At 47.1% G+C, this 20605-nt stretch overlaps 1 protein-coding gene and 1 non-coding gene across 3 annotated transcripts; one reads left to right on the top strand and one right to left on the bottom strand.

Annotated features, from left to right (window-relative positions):
* Positions 1-3020: 3020 nt before the first annotated feature.
* On the bottom strand, positions 3021-12178 carry ZNF436 (zinc finger protein 436). 2 transcript variants are annotated; one of them, XM_047873036.1, is made up of 4 exons: positions 11630-12178; positions 10246-10338; positions 9320-9446; positions 3021-6808 (listed from the first exon to the last, which is right to left on the bottom strand). In XM_047873036.1, exons 2-4 carry the CDS (start codon positions 10276-10278, stop codon positions 5556-5558), a joined length of 1413 nt encoding a protein of 470 aa, XP_047728992.1. In that variant the 5' UTR covers positions 10279-10338; positions 11630-12178; the 3' UTR covers positions 3021-5555. The 2 variants fall into 2 exon arrangements, with proteins under 2 accessions (XP_047728992.1, XP_047728993.1); XM_047873037.1 differs by lacking the exon at positions 10246-10338 and having other exon boundaries at positions 11630-12177.
* A 3067-nt stretch (positions 12179-15245) lies between these two features.
* On the top strand, positions 15246-15348 carry LOC125174214 (U6 spliceosomal RNA). Its single transcript, XR_007155337.1, has one exon. It is a non-coding gene; the product is annotated as a U6 spliceosomal RNA (small nuclear RNA).
* Positions 15349-20605: the final 5257 nt, after the last annotated feature.

The raw sequence follows: 20605 nt of genomic DNA, 5'->3' as shown, positions 1-20605 counted from the left end.
ATCTGTTGCCTGCCTACTCTATATCTTAAGTCAAACATTTGCTAATACAATAGTGAGCAAGACACAATGACTTCTTCAAGGGTACCAAAGTCTAATGGAGGAGATGAAAAAGTAAGCAGGCAGTTATGAAGCAGGGATAAAGTGCTTTGGCACAAACTCATGGAACACAGAAACGGGACACCTGTTCATCTTGTGGGATCAGGAAAGGGTTCTTAGAACAAGTTAGGAATGAGACTTGAAGGACAAGGAGTTGGCCAGGAGTGGAGAGAAAGAGATTCGGCTTGTAGCGTTGATAGCACAGAGAACTGAAGCTGAGGGCAGTGGAGGGTGGCAGAGGCCAGAGCACGGATGACCTCCTCAAAAATTACACCAAAAGAGTTTCACCATACGCAACGGGCGATGGGAAGCATGAGAAGATTTTACACAGAACAGTGGCAAAGAAAGGATTTGCCCTTTAGAAAGATCTAGCTCCAGCTAGGCAGAATAGACCAGAGGGGATTGCAAATGGAAAAGAGATGCATGGGATGCCTGGGTGGCTCAGTCGGTTGAGCGGCTGGCTCTCGATTTCAGCTCGGGTCATGATCTCATGGTTCATGGGTTTGAGCCCTGCATCAGGCTCCATACTGACAGTGCAGAGCCTACTTGGGATTCTCTTTCTCTCCGTCTCCACCCCTCCCTTACTCACGCATGCTCCCTCTCTCAAAAACAAATGGATGAACTGGAGAGAGAGAGAGAGAGAGAGAGAGAGAGAGAGAGAGACTCATTAGGAGGTGGTTTCAGTAAACAAGATGTGGGTTGGGGACACCTGGCTGGTCAGTCAGAGGAGCGTGTGGCTCTTAATCTCAGGGTTGTGAGTTTGAACCCACATTGGGTGTAGGATTACTTAAAAATAAAATTAAAAAACTTTTTAAAAAGTCAGCAGGATGTGGCCTGGTGATGGTCTGAATAACTGCAGCTGATATTTCAAACCCCATTATCTCACTTAAATCTTTGCAACTCTAGGAGGTAGATATAATTACCCCCATTTTATGGATGGGAAATCCAAGGAACAGAAAATTAATGAACTTGCCTAAGGTTGCATGGTAAGTGGAGAGAAAGCAAGTAGAAAGAGCAAGGTTGGTCATGGCTGGATGACTATTCAACTAATATTTATTGTTTTGGGGAAGGGGCCGAGAGGAACAGGAGCTGTTGAGTGTGATATCCAAGTTTCCAGCTTGTGTAACTAGGCAATGGCTGAGTTAAATACAGGAGAAAGCAGCTGGGGGGTGGAAGAAAGCGGTAAGGTCAGTTTGGGGTTGATTTTAAGGTGCCTGGTAATTTCCAAACGGGGATGTCCATAAATCAGTTAGGCGCAGGGGCTGTTGTGAAATTCAGAGTGGGATTTTGAGGTCATCAGCCTCAGTCTCTCCCTGAAGGAAAAACAAAACCACCTTTGGAGAAGCTGAAAATGATAAAAACTTTGAACACAAAGCATTTAGGAAAACATTAAAAAAGGAGATTAGCTTGAGGCGCCTGAGTGGCTCAGTCGGAAGAGCATGCGACTCTTGATCTTGGGATTGAAGTTTGAGCCCCATGTTAGGTGTAGAGATTACTTAAAAATAAAATCTTGGGGTGCCCGGGTGGTTCAGTTGGTTGAGCGTCCGACTTCAGCTCAAGTCATGATCTCACAGTCCATGAGTTCGAGCCCCGCATCGGGCTCTGCTGACAGCTCAGGGCCTGGAGCCTGCTTCAGATTCTGTGTCTCCCTCTCACTCTGCCCCTCCCCGGCTCGTCTCTGTCTCTCCCCGCCTCTCAAAAGTAAATAGACATTAAAAAATTTTAAAAAAAGACATGGAAAACTCATTAAAAAATAAATAAAATATTTAAAAAATGGGATTAACTATGAAACAATTTTAGGCCACGACAAGGTAATTTTCTTCTATTAGTTTTCCTCCTCAGTTGTGTTTCACTAATGCCCTTCTTTCTTGAAGTCTCCTACAGATACACAGGGCCCAGGCTACGCCACTAGAGACGGGTATCTAACCAATGCTTCAAAAAGTCCATTCCTCCCAGGGCATAGGAACTCCTTTTCAAACAATACTAACTTTTGAAACAGTAGGGAACCACTTAACAAATTATCATTTCAGTGCCTTCATTGGCGTCCTAACGGCCTGGAAGCAAAGCCCTAACCTGGCCTTTTAGAGAACAGCTCACACAGAAGGAAATCTGCTTCCATTATAATAATGGCAAAATATTAACATATCAAATACCCTTAGAGGGGGGCTCCAGGTGAGCCAGCGTTTTCCTTTAACGTTTCCTCCCAGAAATAAAAATTGTTGAACATGTAGCAAGGAAAAAGAGAGCTTTAAACGATGTTTTAATAAAATCTCTTTTCTTTCCAAGTCTTGGGTATAGGTTTAATTGAAGTTTTTCTTTCATCTTTGTCGTTTTCCCCAATTTAAAGCACTTCGACTCCCTACCTCTGCCTAGACTGGCCCGCCATTTAAAGAAAGGTTTCATAAGAGAAAATTACTTGTAAGTAATTTGAAAATTGTGGCCACACCTTAGTAATACATAATCACTGCCTTAGGCAAACTGTGTCATGAATAGAGAGCCTTTGACTATTTCTAAGAGGGATCTGTTCTGGGATTCCAATACTAGTTCAGAAGAAATTGTTTTAGTGTTCTTAACAGATATCCAAAAATATCTCCTTAAAGCAACAAGGCCTCCTTTCATTTTTGCTTTTGGACGTGTTTGTGTTTCACCTTCTCCAAAGTTAACGAGACACTCATACCAAATGCTTCCACGCTGCTTTGCCTCCAACCCAATCTTCACAGGAAACTCTCCAGATTTTTGCATCTTCCTACAATAATGGCAATATCCAGAGGGCCCACCAGTGTGTGAAAATAACGTGCGCCCAAATTTCTACCAGAACATCCGTACAAATGCATCAATGTAAAGACAATTGTGTCCACTCTTAGTGAATCTGACGAGAAACCAGTTTATGAATCGGTGCTGGGTTACTAAAATAATTCTCAGCGTTTTGATTTTTAAAAAGTATACTTTTAATTATAGAATATTGTTAGAATACAGATGTAGATAGACACTAGCATAACTGCGACCAATACCCTACGAAAAACTGCTCTACATACTTACTTGTTCACTCACTCTCCACAACCATAGAAAACAGGCACAAAGTGTTCAGGGTATGTGCAGAAGCGGCCAGAGACTTGGGAGCAGGAAACATGCAGAAAGCATTAGCAAAGAGAGTCTGATGCAGAAGTTCTACACAAAAGTTCAACACGGCAAATGGGCAGCGGTTGGCAGAAAGACAGGAGACAGCTGGTCTGGCCCTTGCCCTTTGAACTTCCCAGCTGGAGTATACATGTATGGAGAGATGGCTGGGGCACCAAGAAGCCTCTTCTTGAGCCACTCACCTCTAAGAAGCCAAAAGCACCAGCAGGAACAGGTTGGGATGGGGCAGGAGAGTAGGGAAGAAAGAGGGAGTGAAATACCCTTGGGTCATGAGGATGCTGTCTTCTGTGGCCACTCCAAAGCTGATGCCCAGAGTGCCTCACAGAAACAACAGGAGAACTCTGATATTTGTTAAAACCATTAGCAACACTGATACAGGAAAGGACATATTCGAGTTCAGTCATCAAGAACATGTGAGTCATTCAACAATTAAAATATGGATACCCACGATCGGCTAGATTTTGTACAGGACACAAAACATGCTCCCTGCCCGAGTTGAGTTTGTATTTAAACAGGAGTGGCAACATGAAGAAACCTCCTTGATGGAGTGGTGTTTCATTTTGTTCCTTTCAAGGTTGTGTCCCTGCAAAGGATGCAGTCCCACACAGTTGTGGCTCCTAATGACTCGACGTAGTATACTACCCGAGAGAGACCACTGGCTCCTTTAACACACCAAGTCCCAAAGAGCTATGGCGAAATATTTTTCAAATGTTACAGCATTCACAATAAAGCACAGTAGAAATAGCTTGGGGCACTCTCGAAAAAGATCTATTCCTTAGTCCACTCCCCCTCACACTTCCACCCCCAAATGCCTGGATAAGCACCAATGCCTGGGGTATTTCTTAACTCCTATGTGGGCTGAGATTAGGAGAACTGACGCTAACAGGTTTAATTTGGGTCAACTTTCATCTTAACCACATGTATCTGTAGACCGACAGGATAGAAACACATTCCTATCTGGGTTTATTCATTCCTTGTGAGTAGGCCAAAGAGAAGAGTATTCAGTCTGAGAACAGGACACTCAACCTATCTGTCCAGTTATTATCTCCCACAATTGACTGATACACATAAACAAGTGCTTAGTTCTGTACAAAGACAGATCTTAAAGGAGCGTGCACACTAGAGCACTAGTGTTTAACATTTTTCCTTTATAAAAAAAAAAAAAAGAAAACGAAAGGACATTTCTCACACTGGAGTTGTCTGTAGTTCTGTCACATGATCAACATCACCCAGGAACATGCTAATTCTGTGTGAATTCAGTTTCCGCTACTGGAAAAATTACAGGAATACACGTTTTACTGTACATACACATGCCCTTATGCAAGCCAAGAGAAACACTGGGATGTGGCCCTTATCAAATCCTAGAGTTAGCAGTAGAATTGATCTCTCAAGGCAGAAGGGGGAGAACACAGAAAGGAATGGTGGTGGTCCTCGGGGAGGAACTCTGTGTTTCCTTCCCGGGAGTGGCCAATTCCACTTGTTCCTTATACTCCACCGCCAGTATGGTCCTATCTTTCCTTGAAGATACCCTCCCTACATTGTCCCCTACAGTGATCCCCCAAAGAAAAGGAATACATTTTGATTAGTGGCAATAACAACAGTAACCAGCTCTTGCTAAAGTCACCACCATTGATGAGTCCTTGGTCCCCAAACCTGTGTCTCATGTTTCCTTTTAATCTGCATCTGTAGTTAGCTTTTGCAAAGATGCAAGCTTGAGTAAAGGTAATTAGGAACAATGAGGGAAACAGTTACGATCATTGCCTTCATCGTGCAGAATCCTGCTCTCAGGAAGATGGAAAGATACAAATGCATACGCAACTCAAGGAAAACGCCTTTCAAAGGGGAAGATGTGCGTGCCCAACAATTATGGAGAGTGAACAGGTGTGGCAATTCAGGCAGTCTCTGGTTGTCTTTTTCCGAAGCAGCTGTGACCACCCTATTACAGTCCAACATTTCCCCTAGCATAGTTCTTTGGGCCACGGATGAGAGAGATAACTTTTAAAGATTGACTCCATTTCCAATCCTGAGGATTTACCAGCATGCATCCCCTGGTCTTCAGATTCCCAGTTACTTGTGGAGCTGATTCTGATGAAGTACTTCATTAATATTCAGTGAATAAAAAAAAAAATCACTCCTTGGGAGAAGGGGGGAACGTTCCCAAAGTTGTGGGTCAGAATTTCAAATGGCTTATCTTCTTTGATGTTTCAAACGATGGCCGGCAAGGAACTTCACTACGGTAAAAGCAGCTCCGTCTTGAGAGAGCTCTTTGCTATCACATAAAATTGTACCTTCAAGTGAATCATTTCTTGTAATTACAGGACTTAGTCAGTATGTACCCTCTTATGTTTAATAAGTGCCGAGCTCCGGCTGAAACTCTTCTCGCACTCAGTACATTCGTAAGGCTTCTCTCCCGTGTGAACTCTTTGATGGGTGATGAGGTTGGAGCTCTGAGTGAAACCTTTTCCACACTGTACACACTCATAGGGCTTCTCTCCGGTGTGGGTTCTCTGGTGTTTAATGAGATCTGACCTTTCTCCGAAGCTTCGCCAACACTCATTGCACTCGTAGGGCTTCTCTCCGGTGTGAATTTTCTGGTGTGTGATGAGGTGAGAGCTCCGGCTGAAGCTTTTCCCACAAGCGTTACATTCGTACGGCTTCTCCCCTGTGTGCGTTCTCTGGTGCTGAACCAAGTGTGAGATGCGGCTGAAATTCTCCCCACATTCGTTACAGTGGTACGGCTTTTCTCCCGTGTGGGCTCTGCGATGGCGCACCAGGTCGGAGTTCTGACTGAAATTCTTCCCACACTCATCACACTTGTAGGGCCTCTCCCCCGTGTGCACCCGATAGTGTTTGATGAGATCAGATCTCTCACTGAAGCCTCGGCCACATTCATTACACTCGTAAGGCTTCTCACCTGTGTGGGTCCTCTGGTGCTGAGCTAGGTGAGAGCTCCGGCTGAAGCTTTTCCCACACTCCTCACACTCATAGGGCTTTTCCCCGCTATGGGTCCTTTGGTGCTGGATGAGGTGAGACAGCCGGCAGAAACTCTTCCCACACTCGTTACATTTGTGGGGTTTTTCTCCAGTGTGGATTGTCTGGTGCTGAATGAGGTGAGAGCTTCTTCCAAAACTTTTCCCACACTCATTACAGTCATAAGGCCTTTCCCCGGTGTGTGTTCTTTGATGCTGAATAAGGTGTGAGCTCCGACTGAAGCCCTTTCCACATTCGTAGCACTTATAGGGTCTGTCTCCAGTGTGGGTTTTCTGATGTCGATTAAGGTCTGAGATCTGACTGAAGGCCTTTCCACAATGAGAACATATATGATACCGGATGCCCGTGTGGACTTCTTTGTGAACGAGCAGGTCAGTGACTTGTTGAAGAGGATAGCTTACCCACTCTTCTGCTGTTAAATCTCCCCACTGTCTTTCGGGTCTCTCCCTGCTTTCAAAGGCTTCTTCATTTTCAGGATTTTCCTCAGCGTTCCCCACAGGTCTTTCAGATGCAGTGCCAAATTCCACATCTTCACTAATCTCTTGCTTTGGATTCACTTCATTCTCACTCCTGATCTCAAAATCTGTAATAAAGGGTAAATAATAATAATAATAATCCCGGCAAATACACAAAATTTGTCTCCTGTGTACCAGGCATTGTGCTAAGTTCTTTCCCCAAATTACTTCAATCACCCTGAGAGTCAGGCACCCTGAGAGATTTCTACCCTATGGATAGTAAATTCTAGACCCCGAGAAGTGACTTGCAAAAAGTTCACAGAGTAGTAAGTGGTGGGACTAAGATTCAAATCCAGGTTTGTCTGATAACAGTTCATGCTCTGAACCATTACCGTTAATGGTTCTTTATGAAAATTGTATATGCTCCTGGTGTTTTCAAAGAACCAGAACAGAAAACATAAAAGACTGTATATTAGAATGCCTAGAAGCCAAGAACCTAGATGTTTTACATGTGATCGCATTGTGTGCACGTTCTTAAACTTTCCAAGCCTTCATCATTATCATTAGATGACATTTACTCTGAATCTACTGGGTTAGGATGGAAAAAACATTTTTGTCTAGCTATATCAAGTCTTAGTTGACAGGAAAAGTGACTGCCAAATGTTACTTGCTTCCTTCCAGTGGCCTTTAAAAATTTTTTTTTAATTTTTATTTATTTTTGACAGAGAGAGAGAGAGACAGACAGACAGACAGACAGAGCATGAGAGGGGGAGGGGCACAGAGAGAGAGAGACAGCATCCGAAGCCGGCTCCAGGCTCTGAGCTGTCAGCACAGAGCCCAACGCGGGGTTCGAACTCACAGACCAAGAGATCATGACCTGAGCCAAAGTTTGACGCTCAACCGACTGAGCCACCCAGGCACCCCAAGCGGCCTTTAAATGTGAATAGAGGAGGGAAGGTTGGAGAATGCACAAATGATGCCTGGCTCAGAACATCCCTGACATTAACTAAACACAGCCTTCAAATGAAAATGAAAAAGAAAATATACAACCACTATCTATAAGCAACTTTCTACCAGACACTGTTTTTCCAAGTTGTGTTACTTAGCACACTCATCAACCTAGAGGTTACTATGTATGCTGGGAGAAAAGGGTCTATGGATAAACTACTTTGGTAAATGGTGCATTCAACATCTCTTCTTAGAAATGGGCACGCCATGTAACACATTAAAGGTTCTGAAGAGTACTGAGGTTAAGAAGCCTTGTAAATTTTAATTATTTACTAAATTTTTTTTTAATTTTTCAGAGAGAGAGAAAAAGAGGGCACATGCATGAGTGGGCAAGGAGCAGAGAGAGAGGGAGACAGAGGATCTGAAGCAGACTCTGTGCTGTCAGCAGACAGCCTGATGTGGGGCTCAAACGAGCGAACCATGAGATCATGAGCTGAGCCGAAGCTGGACACTCAACTGACTGAGCCACCCAGGTGCCCTGTAGATATTATTTACCAATAATACTGGTATTTACCAGTATCAAACTTATTTGAGAAAAGACCTTATTTTTCTGTGTGTGTGTGTGTGTGTGTATGTATGTGTGTGTGTGTGTGTGTGTGTGTGTGTGTCCTTCCATGCTTCCGTCCTTCTAACAAGTACTCCTTGGGCTGGCAGAGCCATACAGATTCACATTTCTTTAAGACTCTCACTGCTTGCTTTTGTTGGATTAAGATGAACATTTGGATGAGAGACTCCACTACATCTAGGTAAATAAATTTTAGTTGCTTTTCTAAAGGAAAGATCCAAGAATCTTGGAACATCAGGGAGAGCCCAAGGTAAAAAGGAAACCCCTCCTATTTGCCTTTTGTCCTGGAAAAGGCTATAGAAATAAAGATTTCAAAATAAGAATTAGTCCTAATGAAGGGCAGATGACCTAGTGAACCATATATGATTGCTAAGTTCTATCAAGTCTTACTAGGAGGCAAAGTGAGCCAAAAGACTGTTCAGCTCAAGAATATACTGTTTATTCTAGTTATGCCCAGACCAAAGGATAGCTAAGAGAAGACAGGTTTACAAACCATCAAAACAATTACTTCTCTTCCTAATAGAATTTGTGATCTCGTTGAGTTCAGGATTTTTCTGGAACAACATTTGACACACTCAAAATTTACGATCAACTTTGAAACATCTCTAGACAGGTACCTGCTCCAGATAAATAAAGGAGCTCTGGCAAAGCTAAGGCTCTGAAGACAAAACAAACACAAAAATGTGGCTTTTGCCCTCCCATGAACCTGAGTCAGAACCCTCCTCATCTTCTAGTAAAACGACCATTTACATGGGCATTTATATCCTGGCAAGCACCATTATGTCAGACCTGTTTGGTCAGTGATCTGTACAAACAGGCTGGAGAATGGTAGATGACTCAGGGCACAAGAAATCTGAATGTTTCTAAAATGGGCAGAAACGGTCTTTCCTTTTAGACAATATGACCTTGACGTTCCCACACCCCAAGATCTGCCTGAGGACTCAACTCAAACCAATATCTGATTCAATGCTTTAAAAATCACACAACTTGGTCGTGTTGAAAGGGCTAAGCCATTTTTGAGTCTCAAAAACGTGGGAGCGAAGAAAGGCAGAGAATCCCGACTTACCTAGTGAGACAACGTTTCCGTAATTCTCCTGCATGACATCCCTGTAAAGGTCCCTCTGTGTAGGATCCAGAGGTCTCCATTCTTCCCGAGTGAGGTACATGGCCATATCTTCAAATGTCACAGGTGCCTGAAATCACACAATGCTTCCTCATTACTGGGTATCCAGAAGGTTAATACTAATTCCTCCTTTTGAAATTAGAGACATGGCTAGAACTGTTGCGAAGGCAAAAGGTATCAAGTCTGATCTGAAGAGTCCAAAGAAGAAATAAACAGCCCAAAAAAAGAGATGTGGGAGAGAAGGGATCCATTTACCAGCTGACTGCTCTGGTCCCATGGCCAGATAGTCCTGTCCACTCCAGAACTTTATCTTCTAGCGGTACTTTTCTCAGAACACACGTAGCATCCACATCCCTACATACCTTTTACTCGCTGTTCCTCTATCCCCGTAGTATGTCTCAGACTAGTGAAAATTTACAATTCTTTAAGGCCCTGTTCCAGTACAGACAGTTCTTCAGTGTCCCCTGGCCCCCTGCTCCGCTCCACTCCTCCCTTAGGCTCCTTAGAATTAATCACCCCAACTTCTTGGTTCCCACACCACAGCACTTTGTTTCTACGACAAATAAAGCTGTTATCACGTTGTATCACAGTTCAACGAATGCGTCTGTCTCCCTACAGATTGTGAGCAGGCGGGGAGGGACCGTTCCATCCATCTTTTGTCTTCCTAGGATTTAAAGGCATACAGCAGGTGTTCAATAAATGCTTGTTCGTGGCTATACTGGCCTGGTACTGAGGTTTCTCGAGGCAGAATACCGAAGCGAGCGAATCACTAATCCCAGGGAATTTCCAACAGGGATTTGCACAGCGAAGAAACGCCGGGACAAGGTCGGTAAGCAGAGGCAGGGTCCGAGAAGCCACCCCCGGCTTACCTGGGACCCAGCCATGAGCAGGGTGGCTGCCATCTCGGGCTCAAGGATTCGCCTCCCAGAAGAGAGAGCAGGAAAAGCAGCTAGCAGACAGCGCTAAAGGAGGCGAAAAGCAGGGCGTGAGGCACAGAAGATAGGCCCTGCCCACTCCCCAGGGCTGGAGTTCTGGCCGCCAGGCGGGTGGGGAGGGCCCGGGACCCGGGCCGGGTCACTCTCCTTCCTGACCCTCGAGTGCGACCCGCCCTCTGTGTCTCCGCCACCGGAGGGTGGAGGCACTGCCGGAATTTACTAAGACAGCCCCCTAGCTCGGGCCCTCCGGGGCCGGGGGTCAAGTCGATGCTGTCTCGGGGAGGAGGCTCTCAGCCCAGCCCACAGAACGCCTCCGCTCTCCCATCTCGAGGCTGGCCCTTTCCGGCAGCTATCTCAGCCAATCAGCGAGCGAAGGTTGCAAAACGCTTTGCCAATTAGATGCTGAACACTAGGCCCGCCTCTTGTAGCGTGGCTGAGCACCTCGATCACGCCTGCGCCTGCTCCCGTGGCCTGCCGGGAGTTGGAGTTCCATTCCCGCGTACAAAGGCCAGTCAGAGGCCAAAAACCAAGGAGGGAAAAGAACAAAAGGGTGAAGAAGGAAGGGCGTCCTCCTAGCCAGGGAGGAGTATCTTCCGCTTTCGTCTCTTGGAGACCACGGCCCGATTAAGCCAGAGGGATTGCCCTGCATCTCCTCACGACCTTATGCTTGTCTTGAGTCAGGCCTTAACTTCGACGTCGGGCCTAATATAGGCGCTGGCTTGTGTTGAGTTCTGCTGGGATTAGCCCTAATTTGACAGCCGGGGCCTGAGAGAAAAGCGGCAGCCGCCCACTCCCCAGGGGAGACTCGGCGGCCGCGCTGGAACTTTGAGCTCCGCCCACGCACTACGTCTCCCAGCAGTGCCTGCGGCACTCTCACCCGGCTACTCAGACTACAACTCCCAGGAGGCCCCGCGCCTCCAGTGCGCTGGCTAGTGGAGTCCGCGGCTCGCCCAGGCGGTGTCCCGGCCCTGTTGCTATTAACCCTGTACGGGCATCCAACCTTGTCCTTCTTAAGAGGGCGCCGCTTGATGGGCGGGCTGAGCTGCGTCCAGCAGAGAAGAGAAAACCCGAGGGAAATCAAAAGCGAGGGTGGAGGATAGGGCGCATAAGAAGGAGCAAGTCAAGCCCCAGGGCTGAAAAAACCCGTCCTGATCATCCCTGGGGGCTTGTCTACTAAGAGGATTTCTGACGGTTTCCTGCACGGATGGGCTCTTGGGCCTCTGAGGGCCTGAGCTGGGCGGGCCCTCAGGATGCTAGTAGTCCCTGACCCGCTGAAGGTGGGAAACCGAAAAACCAAGCTGGGAAAGAACAGACTTACCGCCTGCCCCGCAGAAGATCCACTAGATCGCCGACTCCAAGATCTGAGAGGCCTCAAACAGATTCCAAATCCGCAGAGTTCTCTGAGACTTCGAGTGTTTGGAAGGATTCTAGAAATCACTGGCAGATCCCGGATATCTCAGACCCGCAGGTAGATCTCAAACCCGTAGACTTGCAGGCAAAGCGCAGAGATCGTAGGCGGATCCCAAAGACTCACAGACTCTCAAGCAGCTTAGGGAAACCACACACTCATAGGCAGATCCCCGAGACCACAGCAGCTAGCCAAGAAACACCAGCAGCGGCTAAGCTGCATTCAACTGGAGTTCTTCCGAACGGAAGGACTTGCAGCCTTTCCTTTCCCCAGCCAGGATGAGAAAATTAGACAATGGAAGCCGAACATTGGGGAGAGCAGGCATTCTGCGTGGGGAAGAGCTCTGAGCTCGCTGTAGCCTTGGAGAGGGAAGTGATGGAAAAAGAATATAGCAGCTTATTAGGGACTCCCACCCTCTTCAAGTTATAAATATCCCCAGAACCTTGGCTACGTGCCCAGAAGCCTGTTGTCTCTAACTTTACAGGAGATTTCTCTGCCTGGGCTGGGAAAGGGGCTTTTCTTTTGTTTTGCAGATACATCCACCCACTGAGTGACTTGAATTCTACCCCCCCCCCAACATGACTCCAGGCTATGCTTTTATTAGTGAGTGTCCTGTTCCCAGTGCCCAGTTATTTATGGTTAAATTACTCAAGTGTCTAAAAAGAACTAGGACCCTACCCAGCCACGAGTCAGACTCCCACTCCCACTGCTCTTCCCATCCCCAGCTGTGAGGTTAGGAATTCTTTAGATAGCTCAGAATTGTACCATCCTACCCCATCTGAAATTTATTTGGGTACCACAAAAAAAAAAAAAAAAAAAAAAAAAAAAGAAAAGAAAAGAAAAGAAAGAAAGAAGAAAGAAGAATTGTAGAGGATTCCCAAGAGACAATATCCATAGAGCGAAGAGGGTGGGCATCGAGGTCAAACAGACCTGAGTTGGAATCCAGGCTGTCTATCCTCTAGATAGTCATTCAGTCTCTCCAGGCCCATTTCCCTTTATGTAAAACAGGACAATCATACCTAAGGCGGTGGTGGGCACTAAGTGAGATGGGGTAAAGCCCTCCACACAGAATGAACACTCAGATGGTAGCTGTTATTATTAATCCTGCCTTTGGTGGCAGGGGAGACTTCCAGAAAGGCCTTGTGGATATTTTCACCGGCTCAGAAAATCTGGGAAGTCAGAGTGCTGGTGACCTTCACCCACATAGTGTTTCTGTCGGAAATCCAGAGGGAATTGGAAGTTGGGCCAGTTTGGTGGGTTCAAGCAAACTGGTGTATTGAGCCCATTAGAGCAGAGGTGTTTGAGGTTGCCAGAACCCGGCCAGTGGAGCCCTCGCTCGTGTTCTGGGAAGCTCCTGGGACGACTTTGGCTGCATAAACGCACATCTCTAACTGGGCCTAAGGTGAGTAGAGCGCCTGCGCCACTCAGCCCAGCAGGGCTCCCTTTTCAGCCCTTCTCTGACAGATTGCTTTGTAAACTTCCTTAGGCCTCTCTCCCCCTTGCTCCGGTGCTTTAAGTCCTTCTTTGTCCTCCCTCTGTTTCTTTTATCCCTCAGGCCTGCCTGGGGGCAGGACAACTTTCCTCTCCCAGCCCAGCTTGGCTGCTTGCCTCCTTCTGAGTGCTTTTCTCTCTCTTCACCTGGGACCCTCAAGAGGGTGGAGGAGAAGAGAGGCGATTGGTGCGTTTGGTGCCCTTGAGGAGGAAGGGTAGGAAAGACAGGGGGTGAGGGGTTTCCTGCTGCAGCCTTCAGCTGGACTCAGGTTGGGGTTACTGGAGAAGGAGGTGGCTTCCTGCCCCATTGTTCAGGACTTCATTGTTTCTCAGGAATACTTATTGTATGTGAATTTTCAATAATTAACTTGCAAAGCTGTACGTGTGCCAATCATTCAGCAAACAGTGAGCGCCTACTGCGTACAGAGGTGGCAGCACAGCCTATCAGCACAGAAAGGGGCCAGAAGAACCTTCTGGCCAGGGTCTCCAAATTAGGCTTTTGACACAATCTCCAAACGGGGTTTCACATTATGGCAGATCCACTGACCGGCTTGATCAAAGACCCTCCGTCTGTGTCCCTAAACTTGTTTCTCATTAACAGACCGCTAGGCCTGTGGTGCATTATAAATTATTATATTTCAATAAATCCTATCATTATCTTGTGAGCAGCACAATTATGTTGTATTTTTTTGTATTCTTAGAAGCATTAATTTATTAAACATGGAAAAACTTGCCTCAGTATTTGCGAACTTGTTTTGCCATCTCCTCATTTTCAAAAATACCAGGCACATCAAAAAATCAAAGTGCCCCGGGCTCCTCTTGACCCGCCCCCACCCCCACCCCCACCAGGAGCAGAGAGGAAGCCTGATCACAGCACAAGGAGCTGGGGACACGGGGACACTTGCAGTGACTAGGAGTCCCTGCAGTCCAACTGCTGTAGTGCATGATGAGCAAGTCTGTGCCGAGGAGGGGGCGGACTGAGAGCAGAGGGCAGGGGAGGAGGCTTCAGAGAGGAGGTGACATCTGAGCTGGCTTGCAAAGACTGTAGGAGTCTCGGAGGTGGAGAAGAGAGGGGAGGGAAAGCATTCCAGTCTTGCAGAACAGCATGTGCGAAGTCACGGAGGCGTGAAAGGACAAAGCTTGTTCCAGGATAGCCAGGACTGTGCATGGCTAGAAGGAAGGGTGTGGAGGTGGAGTGGCAGGAGGAGGAAGCCGAGCAGGGACAGTCTCTTGTGTCCCCTTGCCCGCCTGTCTCCGCCTTTGGCTGTGGATCAGCAGAGCCGGTGATGAGGTACAGATGGCGGGGGGGGGGGGGGGTTGCGGCCTGGGGTGAGAAGAGCAGATTGACTCTGCAGAAGGAGCGGGGAGTGGAAAGGATAGGGAAGTTCTTTAGGAACCCATGCATTTCAGCTAGTTTTCTCCCGAGAGGATCAACATTTTCCAAAAATGTAAACAATTGCATTAAGAAATGTACAACAAGCTTACTTAGCATTATTGAGCCTACTTAAAGGCATTGCGAGGCCCACAGTCACTGAACACGTCTCTATTCTGTACCAGACACTGCGGGGAGATAGGACACCGCCCTCACGGTGACTGCAGGGCTGTCGTGAGGATTACATTTGAGAATGGCTACAAAACATGGGCACAGAGAGGGCCTGGCCACACGGCGGCCATGACTGTTATGAGGAAAGTAAAACACATCACAGATGCTCTGTGAGATGAAGCCGTATTTCAAAGCAGCTTCGCGCGTGAACAAGGACCCGGGTTCAAGTCCAGATTCTGTCTCCTAGAAGCAAACTGCTCTCTGGACTTTGGTGTCCTCAGTTTTGTAAAAAGAGTGTAGTAATAACAATTCAGAGAGACAGAAAGTAGAACAGTGCTTGCCAGGGCCTCAAGGAGGAGGGAATGGGGAACCGTTCAACAGGTATAGAGGTTCAGCTTTGCAAGATGAAAAACGGTCTGGAGATTGGCTGCACACCGATGTGGATGTACTTAACACTACCGAACTGTACGTACTTAAAAATGGTTCAGACGGGGGCTCACTTTGGCAGCACATATACGAAAATTGGAACAATACAGAGATTAGCATGGCCCTGTGCAAGGATGACACACAACTCCGTGAAGCAGTCCATTAGAAAAAAAACAACAACAACAACAACAACCCACCTCACACTTGTCAGAATGGCTAAAATCGGCAACACGGGAAACAACAGATGTTGGCAAGGATGTGGGGAGAAAGGGGAAGCCTTTTACACTGTGGGTGGGAAGGCACACTGGTGCAGCCATTCTGGAAAACAGTATGGAGGCTCCGCTAAGCGTTAAAAATGGAACTACCCTACGACCAGCGACCAGTGACTGCATTGCTGGATAGTTACCCAAAGGATACAAAAATATTGATTCGAAGGGGCACATGCACCCCAATATTTACAGCCGCATTATCCACAATAGCCAAATTATGGAAAGAGCCCAAATGTCCATCGACTGAAGAATGGACAAAGAAGATGTGGTATATATATATATAGGGAATATTACTCAGCCGTCAAAAAGAATAAAATCTTGCCATTTGCAATGACGTGGATAGAACTATAGTGTATTATGCTAAGTGAAATAAGTCAGGGAAAGACAAACACCATATGATTTCACCCATATGTGGAATTTAAGAAACAAAATAGATGACCATAGGGGAAAGGGGGAAAAAAGAGAGAGGGAAACAAACCACAAGAGACTCTTAACTATAGAGAACAAACAGAGGGTTGACGGAGGGAGGTGGGTGAGGGATGGGCTAAATGGGTGATGGGCGTTAACTTGTGAGGAGCACTGGGTGTTATGTGTAAGGATAAATCACTAAATTCGACACCTGAAACCAGTTTCACCATGTATGTTAACTAGAATTTAAATAAAAACTTGAAAAAATGCAAAAAAAAATCCCCCCAAAAGGTTAAAATTGTAAATTTGATGTTATATATATGTTATCCCAATTTTAAAAAAGAGAGTATAATAACAGTAAGCAGTTCATGGGTCTGAGGGTGAGTTGAGACAATGTAAATTACGCCCCTATTACACTAGCTAATGTTTCCTAACCAAGTACTTTGTGTCAGGTATGATCGTAATGAGTCCTCAAAACCCTCTGAACCAGGTGCCGTGATCATCACCATTTTACAGACGAAAAATGGAGGCATACATAATGTGTCCAAGATACCCAGTTAGCAAATGCTCAATAATTATTAGATATTATTGATACTGTGATACAAAGAAATCATCACCATCATCTTCATGGTAGAATGCAGTGTAATTATGACAGTCTCACAGCACTGTGCAAGTTCTGAGGAATATCCCTTGTGGCCAGGGGTTAGAGAAGACTTCACAGAAGATGTGCATCTGGGGAGGGGTGAAGTGGGTGAATAGGATTAAGAGGTACAAACTTCCAGTTATAAAATGTCACAGTGATGAAAAGTATAGCGTCGGGATTATAGTCAATAACATAATGCTGTACGGTGACAGATGGTGAGTATACACTTCACTGTGATGAGCACTGAGTAATGTATGGAATTGTCAAATCACTATGCTATACACCTGAAACTAACATAACGCTGCGTGTCAACTGTACTTAAAAAAAAAAAAAAGACGGGGGCACCTGGTGGCTCAGTCGGTCAAGCATCCGGCTCTCAATCTCAGCTCAGGTCTTGATCTCAGGGTTGTGAGTTCAAGCCTCGTGTCAGGCTCCACACCCAGTGTGGAGAGACGGGTGCCTTGGGTGGCTCAGTCGGCTAAGTGTCCGACTCAGTTTCAACTCAGGTCATGATCTCACAGCTTCATGGGTTCGAGCCCCTCATCGGGGTCTGCTCTGGCAGTGTGGACGGAGTCTGCTTGGGATTCTCTCTCCCGGTCTCTCTGCCCCTCCCCCACTTACGCTGTCTCTGTCTCTGTCAAAATACATAAACTTAAAACACGCATCTCAAGTGAGCCGCTGAAGATTGGTAAGATTAGGGTGAAGGTGGGGGGGGAAGCAGTAATCAGAACAGGCATAGTTTGGAAGGTCCATCAGGTTTTCAAGGGCAAATACGTCCCTTAGGCTGGAGCAAAGGGGCAGCGGAGGTGGAAGATAAGCCACCCAAGACAGGAGAGGAGCTCTGAAAGTGAAACCAAGGAGTTTGAGTTTGACGGCTGGTGGAAATCCAGTGGAGGTGACTGGGAAAACAATGCTCAGAGCCATGCGAGGCACATGCAGGTAAGGGAAGGATGCTTTGAGTCAGGAGATCAGTAAAAGGTCTTTGCATCGGTGCAAGAAAGAGAAAACCTGAAAGACAGTGTTGCAAGCGATGGCAATGGAGACAAGGGTTGGACAAGGGAGGGACTATAGGATCCGTAACTGACAAGTAATGAGAGCAAGGGGAAAGCGTCAGAGATGCTTCTAGGTAGTGAACCAGCTGACAAATACACAAGACAGAAGAAGGCGTTTAAGAACGTGAATATGTGAGTTCAGTTTCAGATTAATTGTATTGAGAGGGCCAGTGTATTGAGAGGAGAAATCTAGATAAATACTTAGTGACATTAAGTTTTAAGATCCAGGAATCCAGGGCTAAAGACGGAGATTTGGTAGTCTGGATATAGTCTACGAAAGACTTCTCACCGGATATAGTCTTTGAGGATCCTGTAACCTTCTGAAAATATCTTCTAACTTGGTCATAAGATCGTGAAAGTACTTTGTTTTCAAGGTCTCTGGGCCATAACATCGCTGGTGAGACGCTCTCTCCCCCATCCCAAGCGTGTCGCCTCAGTGTTCCACCTTACCTGACCTGGTCTTCTTCCTCCTGTAAGGTAGCAATCTCCACCCCGCCCCCCGACACACACCCCCAGGAAGACTTCCTGGTAGCAGAAGTTCATGCTAACTCCCTTGCCGCTCGCCCCCTCTTTGTCTCTGACATGAAGGAGGAGATGGGGTTAAATCACGAGTCCCAGCCAACAGTCTGCGCGAAGACAGCATGACAAGGAGGAACACAGCACGGCCAGTGTGGCTGGAGCACAAAGTGTGGGGGCAGGGCAGAGGCCAGCCCCGCAGGGCCTTGTGGACCCTGCCAAACGCAGTGGGGGAAAATGGAAGGCCTGGAATGGGGGTGGGGGAGTGGGGGGACTCTAACATGACCAGAGTTGTGATTCTGAAAAGCCCATTCTGGTCAGCGCAGTGGAGAGCCTGAATTGGAGCGGGTCCAGAGCAGACACAGGAAGACCAGTTGGGAGGGTATTGATGTCTGGTGATGAACACAGTCTGAGGCCTATTCATGCTTTTCTGGGTCCTTTTGTGAATGTAGATGTGTACTGTATAGATGTGCAGACTGGAGCTGACTTGTTTTTTTGCTGTTTAATCTGATTCATCTCCTTTGTAAACAGTAAGGTCATTGAGGGTGGAGATTCGGTTTTTTGTATTTTTTCCTGTGCTGTAACTCCCTGGGACACTGGGAGCACAATGGATACGGACACCGTGACTACTGAAACCCGCCCCCCCCCCCCCCAGTGCCACTTTAAACAGCCCAAAGTAACATTTATTGACCTGAATGTATTGATAATTGTTGCTTCTGGTTTCTAGGCATTTGGATGGAGGATTAGATCATGCAAAGAAAAATCTGGATATCTAAACCTTTACTACTCAAAGTGTGTTCTATAGACCAGCAGCAACATCACCCGGGACGTTGTTAGAAATGAAAAATCTGGGGGCGCCGCGGGGGGCTTAGTCGGTTGAGCATCCGACTTTGGCTCAGGCCATGATCTTGTGGTTTGTGAGTTCGTGCCCCGCGTCGGGCTCTGTGCTGACGGCTCGGAGCCTGGAGCCCTTTTCGGTTTCTGCGTCTCCCTCTCTCTCTGCCCCTCCCCCGCTCACGCTCTGTCTCTCTCTCTCTCTCTCTCCCTCAACAATAAACGTTTTTTAAAATTTTTAACTAAAAAAAGAAAAAAAAATAAATGAAAAATCTCACCCTCCCCCCAGACCTACTGAATCAGAATCTGCATTTTTAACATGATCCCCAGGGGGTTCCCATCCACACGGAACTTTCAGAAGCACCTGGCTCTGGAGGCAACACCGGCCCATACTTCCATGGGTAATATGCCTCCCTCAGGTACAGCTCTTATCACATCCTGTCGGGCATGGAAGACTGCTTATGGTTTCTTTCCCTGCCAGGCCTGGAATTCCTGGCAGGTAGGGGCTGAGCACTGTGTAGGACTCTGGGGCTTTCATAGCATTGAGCACAGTGACAGGAAGCAGAAGACCAGGGTTTCGGTCCTGGTTCTGCCACTTACAAGCTCTGTCTTTTATCTTCCGTGGGAAGACTTTCAGTCCCTCCAGAGGACCTGCCCCAAATCTGGCTGTCGCAAAGCTGAAGGTGGTGGCAGATTTCCTCGCACGGTTTATTTACAGGGCTCATCTATACAAGGAGGCGCTTGATGGCTGGAAGGAGGAAGGCAATGACCAATCCCCGGATGATGCCAGGGCATATACGGAGCTTGGGCTGAGGTTACGCCCAACAGCTGCTGTTAACAGTGAACCCAGGCGGATGGAAACCCGTGGCCTCTGCGCAATGACCCTGTGAAGTAGGCACTCATGCCACTCCTACTTTTACAGGTAAGAAAGAGGCCCAGAGAGCCTAAGTGACCTTCCCAAGCTCTCATGAATTCACAGACCCCTGTACTTTGGCTATTTGAGGAAACACAGGGTCTAGGAGGCTCAGCCTGGGGCTGTCAGAAGGCCAGAGATAGCCAGAGACTGAGACCCTGGACGTGCTCACCAGACCTGCTCACAAGGTTCTTCCAGAAGGTTCCAGCTTTGCCTAAAGTTCCTATCAGCATAAAATGCAAGCCAATATCATTGCAGGAGGAGCACTCCAAGGGGCCTTGTGCCCTGTAAGCTGTGAAGAGTGCATTGCCAGGGCCCAGGCAGGCTCCAAGCCTCCAGATCTCCCAGGGACCGCAGAACTCAAAGGCATTGCTGTACCTTTCGCTCACAAAGCCTGAAGCTCAAGATGATCTGCTCCCTGCCTAGAGGGACTGGGTCTGGAGTCCTTAGAGGTGCCCAAAGCCAGCATAAACAGGGCATCGCAGAGAGTCTGGGAAGAGATGAGAAGTAAAAATCTTTCTACACGGCACGGGAGTCCCATCTGCCTACGCCAAACTGTGTGCGTGCTGTTCCACGTGTGACTCTGGGGGGTTGGGGGAGTGGTAAGATTTGTGTCCGGTTGGTATTTTTCAATTTTGAAAAAGCTGAGAGGTTGGGATGTGAGGGAGGCGCCTCAAAGCAAAGGACTGCCAGCCCACATTCTAAGACAGGACACCTCGGGCATGAAGCCTCTAAGCTCCTGCAAGAGGTTTGTCAACACAGACTCTTAGCGTCGCACCCCAATTATGCTA

Source organism: Prionailurus viverrinus, chromosome C1 (genome assembly GCF_022837055.1).
Source record: "Prionailurus viverrinus isolate Anna chromosome C1, UM_Priviv_1.0, whole genome shotgun sequence".
Classification (NCBI taxonomy): Eukaryota; Metazoa; Chordata; class Mammalia; order Carnivora; family Felidae; genus Prionailurus; species Prionailurus viverrinus.
The sequence above is the reverse complement of the archived record's forward strand: the minus strand, read 5'-3'. Positions and strand labels throughout refer to the sequence as shown.

Coding starts and splice junctions, on each gene's coding strand:
- ZNF436 (XM_047873036.1), bottom strand. CDS start 10,278: ATGGCAGCCACCCTGCTCATGGCTGGGTCCCAG. Junction 9,447..10,245: donor TGCTCATGGCTGGGTCCCAG/GTAAGCCGGGGG, acceptor GTGTGATTTCAG/GCACCTGTGACATTTGAAGA. Junction 6,809..9,319: donor CGGAAACGTTGTCTCACTAG/GTAAGTCGGGAT, acceptor CCTTTATTACAG/ATTTTGAGATCAGGAGTGAG.